The sequence below is a fragment of the Chaetura pelagica genome, unplaced genomic scaffold, assembly GCF_000747805.2.
Source record: "Chaetura pelagica isolate M959 unplaced genomic scaffold, ChaPel_1.0 scaffold265, whole genome shotgun sequence".
NCBI classification, from domain to species: domain Eukaryota; kingdom Metazoa; phylum Chordata; class Aves; order Apodiformes; family Apodidae; genus Chaetura; species Chaetura pelagica.
This window is the reverse complement of record NW_009953449.1, coordinates 735,107-741,106: the sequence shown is the minus strand read 5'-3', so window position 1 is coordinate 741,106 and position 6,000 is coordinate 735,107. Positions and strand designations below refer to the sequence as shown.

The 6,000-nt window shown below is 39.1% G+C and overlaps 1 protein-coding gene across 1 annotated transcript in view; it reads left to right on the top strand.

Annotated features, from left to right (window-relative positions):
* Window positions 1–6,000, top strand: part of APOO (apolipoprotein O) — a 38,787-nt gene that overhangs the window by 8,183 nt on the left and 24,604 nt on the right. Inside the window, exon 2 of the mRNA XM_009998497.1 lies at window positions 4,951–5,061. Within this exon, the coding sequence (XP_009996799.1) occupies window positions 4,951–5,061 (111 nt within the window). The remainder of the gene's footprint in view (window positions 1–4,950; window positions 5,062–6,000) is intronic.

The window sequence follows — 6,000 nt, the reverse complement described above, 5'->3', positions numbered from 1 at the left end:
AGGGGCAACCCCGGGGCAGGGGCAACCCCGGGGCAGGGGCACCCCTCGGGGCAGGGGGCCCGGCCCTGGGCACCCCCCGGCAGGAGCACCCCCCGGGGCAGGGGTCCCCGGCCCTGGGGCCACACCGCCCCCCGGCTCCCTTCTGCACGTTCCGGTTTTAAATCGGGTTTTTGTTACTTGGGTGCCGAAACGCGGTAGCGGAGGCCCCGGGCCCTGGCCCCCCCCCGGCAGGAGCACCCCCCGGGGCAGGGGTCCCCGGCCCTGGGGCCACACCGCCCCCCGGCTCCCTTCTGCACGTTCCGGTTTTAAATCGGGTTTTTGTTACTTGGGTGCCGAAACGCGGTAGCGGAGGCCCCGGCGTTGTGACCGCGCAGTGATCTCTAAAAAGTTGCAGCTAATAGGATCCGTTTACTTTGAGGAAGAATTGATGTTCTGTGAGGGTGCCCAGGCGCTGGCAGAGGCTGCCCAGGGGGGCTGTGGCTGCCCCCCCCCTGCCAGCCTTCAAGGCCAGGTGGGATGGGGCTCTGAGCAACCTGCTCCAGTGGCATCATGGCAGAGCTGTTGGAACTAGATGGTCTTCCAGGTCCCTTCCAATCCAGACGGTTGTGTGATTCTCTGTTTTATCTGGTGGCAGCTGTACCCAAGGTACTTTGTAACTCTCACGAGCTGCTAGCTTTATGCTTGTGGCAGCTGCATAATCTCTCTTTAATATTTCAAAATTGCACACCCTCTCCGTGTTGTACAAAAAGAAACACACAAACGCCACGTTCGTTATTTAAAATTGCTGCTTGGACACAGCAACATGGAGCTGCAAGTTAGTCATATTGCAGTGTAGATTTGTACAGTTGTGACCTCTCAAAAGTCCCTTTTTTTGTGTGTAGATTGTCAGCAAAATCTGTGAGGAGAGAGCAGAAGAGATTTGGCCTAAGTTAGATAAATATCTTGGAGGGCTTTGCCTCTGATGAGAAGAGCCCAGATCTCTTCAGAGTAAAAGCAAGTTGTATGTTGCAGTCAAATTGTTGACACCACCACTTGAGAAGATGCAGTCTTTTAAAAACTGGTGCCACTCAAATCTTGAAATTCATTCATTTGTACCTTTTTTGGTTTCTCAAATATTGATAATATAGCAATATATTGATGAGCTGAGCAGCCTACAGTTGCTTTACTCTTGACACAGCTTTTGTACTTTAATGTTGGGACAATTGCCCGAATTCTTATGTGAGGATTTTAGCTCAGAATTGTTGAGAATCCTGTTAAGTGATCCTGAGTTGTTATTGAAGGGGTTAGAAGTTAGCCTGGGGTGTAGGTATTATGCATAATAATACTACTTTTATACAACCATTGAGGTTAGGCATATTCCAGTGCTTCAGGCCAACCTACTTTTTTGCATTAAGAGCAAAAGGAGAAGGTAGCTTCTTGTCCTTGATATCTGTTCTTCAGGAAGCAGAAGTACTCAAGACTTTGGGTTTTGTTTTATTTAGCTGGGGTTGAGAGGTAGGAAGGGTGGAAAAAGAAGAGAAAAATGAAGCAGCTTAATGCTTTAGGGTAAATATCAGTCTTTGCAAAAGTAAGATTAAGGATTTTTTTCCTTTTATTCTTCCTTTCTCCAGTTTTGACAGGGTGACAGTAACAAGTGAACTGAGAAACCACATACAAGAGAAAAAGAAGATAAAGGTTCTGGTTAATCTTTAGCTCTTTTTTCCCTTTGTATTGAGAACCAGTACAGGATTTATTCTTCCCAAAGGAATTTTTAGTGAACAATTAAGAACTTTGAGAAAAACAGTAAAGCAAGGCAATGGAAGATGAAATGAGATAGTCTTTTTCCCTCTAACTTTCAGATGGCATTTGCTGATGAGTGATCTGGTGTCTACAGAAAAAGTTGAGCTCTTCAGAGGAAGGAATAACCTTAATATCTTTTTAACTTAAAATCAATGCAGAAAAATGTCTAGAGAGAAGAATGTCAGCTCTACTTTTTGGTGTCACTTGAATAGCTGTAAGAGAAACAGACTAAAGGCACAGCTTAATCAAAGTGTTTTATGTGGTTAATATACAGTTAAGAAATGAGGTCATAAAGTGAATTTTGGAAACAGAAAGTAGGACAGTTAATCTTTCATACTGCTGAATAAGCCTTTTTGTGTGCGTGTCTATTTGGTACTTCAGTGCCAGTTGTTATCCGTAAACTTAGCTGATGTAGAAGACCATTGCAGTATTCTTTGAACTTTAAAGGAAAGATTCTTCTTGCACTTTTAGTGGTTAATTTCATGTTGTTTAATATGTAAATAAGAAACCATTTTGGTTTCACAAACAAATTCTTATAATTCATTGTTTGTGTGCATCTTTATGTACAAATCTCAAATATTTAAAGGATTTGGATTTACTGTTTTTGCTGGTGACATTTAAGTAATTTTCAAACAATATAAATTATGTTGAGTAGCAGCAAACCCCACATCTGTTGTTTAGGACACTAGACTGGATTAATTTTTCCTAAACAGAGGTTGTTAATAATAAGTTATACTTTTTATTAAAGTAGTATTTTTTTATGCTGCTGCTGACTTTTTTTTTTAATGGCAAAGAACACTTGTAGAAATGTCAAATAGAACATGTAAAAACTATGCATGTCTATTGATGTTACAGACTTTTGCCATATTCAGGAATTATGTTTTAAACACTTGTCCCTCAGTGGCTTTCTCTGAAACTGTGGGTTTTGAAGCTTATTTCAAAAGCCTCCCCCACTGCTCACCTCTTCTGTGTGTAGTGTACACCATTAATTTAGTAGGTGCTGTGCTAAAGCTATTTGTAGTTTTAGGCTTGTTTGAAATTTAGGCTCACATTAAATACTTGCACTGAATATGGCTCTTCTGGTAACTAGTAGTTTAAACAAATTTTAACTGCTCTGAAAAAAGTGAATGGGGTAGAGAATATCTTGATGTCTGTTTCTAGGTGTGTTTCATTCTTAAGCACTCCAAAAGTCACGAGCAAGAAATTTTTTACTGATAGCATATTTTTCAGAATTAAAATGCATTTCAGATTTTTGCCTTTTCAGTGACTGAACAGTTTTGCAGTGAAAAAAAATGAAAGAATGAGGAAATATACTCTACAGTTGTTAATGGTTAGTGGCCTTCATGTTTTCATCTTGGTTAATGAAAGTATGTGAAAAATCTTTGTTTATCCAAACATTATTAGAGAATATTCATGTCTTTCCTTGGCTGTGAAACAGACCTGATCCCATCATTGTGATGTTTCATTATAGTGCTGTAATAATGAGTCCATAAGTACAAATAAGGAAAAACTTCCATTTTAAGCAAGTTTTTCCATACCTTTTGATCCATCAGATCCTTAATGTCTTTCTAAAAAGCGATCCCATGACCTAGTTCTTGTGTACTGTTTCTCTACATTTAAATTAAAGTTTTCAGGAAACTTGACAACTATGTAGTCTAGTTTTGAGCTTGAGGAGTCTTTTGGTTACATATATTAAATATTCCATCTGCAAAGCAGTGGAAGAAATTTAAGCCGCAAGTGCTGATCTATATACACAGTGAGCATGTAGTCTGGATAATTGTAAAGCCATTTTCTAACAGCACTTCAATGGGCAGAAAAAAACCCTTTCAGATTAATTGTCCTGTGGCTAGGTCAGTTAACATCATAACAGCATGAAGGATGTATTGGTTTGACCAAGGCTTCAGTTTCACAAGCAGCTAGGTCAATGTAATGTACCCTGACTATTTCTGAAAAGGTAGAGGGCTTGCTGCCTTCTCCTTTTTCACCCCCTCTTCCCTGGCCACACAGTTCCTCTGGTGTTTATCAAACTGTTTCATGGATGGGTTCAACTTAATAACCCCGCACAAAGCTCTCTGCTTCTTTTTCAGGATTAATCTTTTGCCAAATTGGTGAGGTGAATTGCCTTGTGGTGGAAACGTCCAGCCACCAAAGCTAGGGCGAGGTGAGCAGCAGGACTTCTGGGAATGGATGTCATGAACAGAGCCAGACCTCTCCAGTTTGGTGACCACAGGCTGTTAGATACACTCACGCTGTAACCTGGTGCAACAAAACACAGGCTGTTGTAACTCTGCACGCATTTATCTGAGCAGTAACATGAGACCATGAAAGGTTTCCTGTTGGAACTGCCATTTCTTGAGTTAAACATTGCTGTTAATAAGGATCTATGTTTATTGGAAAATGCTTTCTGTGTGTTCCTGATTTGCAACACAGCTAAGAGTTTTATCTTCTGGTTTTTAAGTTAAAGCAGCCTCTCTTGTGACGAAATACAATCTAGTGTACGTTCTAAATACAGGAAGAATTATATTCACCGTACTCATGGTGGTTTTGTTGTGTGACTGGCTTGAATCTGAAGTATTCAAAAACAGTCAATTATCTGTGCCAATGTGCTATAATTCATGGTTCTCACAGAAGAGTAAGAGACATTCCTAAAATTCTGAGAAAGCAGTGATTATGTTCTGATAATTTCAACTGTAGGTACCTTTTTTCTTCTTTTCCTAAATCTAGACACAGAAGATAACTAGAAATAAACCAAGGAACTTTCCAGTACTAACTACAGCAAAATGGAGGTGTTATGGATGTACACAAAGTTGTTTAGAATATTAATATAATATTGTTAATATCTATACTAAGGAAGTTGACAAAAATTATGTTTCAGGTGAGAGAAACCAGACAACCTTTTTGTGAGATGAAAATTTATGAGATTAGCATTTATATCTACTGTCTCCCTTAGACTTTTCTAAATACCATCTCAAGAATTTTCGTGTTACTATTTTGAGTGCCTGAGGGCAGTAGCTGGTGTACCACTGACTCCCCTTACTCCTAGTTTCTTAGCACCTTAATATATTACTTCTTATTGTATGCAGGGCCATATCCTTTCTCTACAGGGATGTGTTCAAACATGTTGCCATTGTGTTGTAACCTAATGATTTACATATCTCATAATGTTTCTAGGTAATTCGGCTGGGGGCCACCCCTGTTAGCCTGAGCTTCCTCTCTGTCCAGGTTTATGCTTCTTCTTCAGAGAAGGAGACTTCCAAAAAGGACTTGCTGAAAGTTGAGGAGGTAAGTATGGTAGTAACCTACCAGGTAGTAACCTAGTGCTTTTCTATCTATATGGAAATATCTGCAGATTTCTGAAAGACATTGTATTTTGATGTGTGAAAGCATCTCTCTTCACCGTTTATATTCTTGCCTTTCAACTTGCTTCTCAGTTTTCAGTATTCGAGGTGGTGATGTTGTTTTGCTTCTTTTACCTGAGGGTTGCATTTGGTACCCTCCGCTTGATAGCGTCAGGCTTGCTTGTGTGCAAGGTATTTTTCATACACTAAAGCCTTCTGTTCTTAATTTAAAAATTACTTTCTTATGTTTATAATCTTACTTGTGGTCATATTTCAAATCCATAGGAATATTTTCTTTGCTTTCTATCCAGGTAACTATGTGTATTTTTTATCACAAGTACCATTGGCAAATTCTAAGAAAATTTCTTTTATGTTCTCTAGTAATACAGCAAATCAGAAATGTGGGGTTTTTTTCTAAAATTACAGTAATTCTCATTTTTACAGGCAAAATTCTTGTATGGCAATGCTTTGAAGCTGATATTTTAGCCTACAGAATTGTATCAGTTTTCCTTTCTTTACAGCATTCAGACCTAAGCAATATAATAAGCAGTGGTAATAAAAACCTGTTACTATATTGTTTCTGTAAGATGCTACAGGTTTTTTTGTTATATCACAAGTGGAACTTTAAAATACCCCTTCAAAGGGTAGACTCGCCAGCATTGTTGTTCATGCTTTTAAAAGTCTCCAACATAAAAAAAATATTGCAGTTTGTAACTAAAACCAGCTTTGTATCCATGAGAATTTGTAGTTGTTCAAAAATTGTGGATACTTCAAGCCAAGGTATAGTGTTGTAACATGAGAGTGAAGCTAAATACAACTTAGTTTTGTGTATACATGTCTTCTTTTTTTTTGGTGCATTTGCATGGGCAGTTTGCTTGCATAA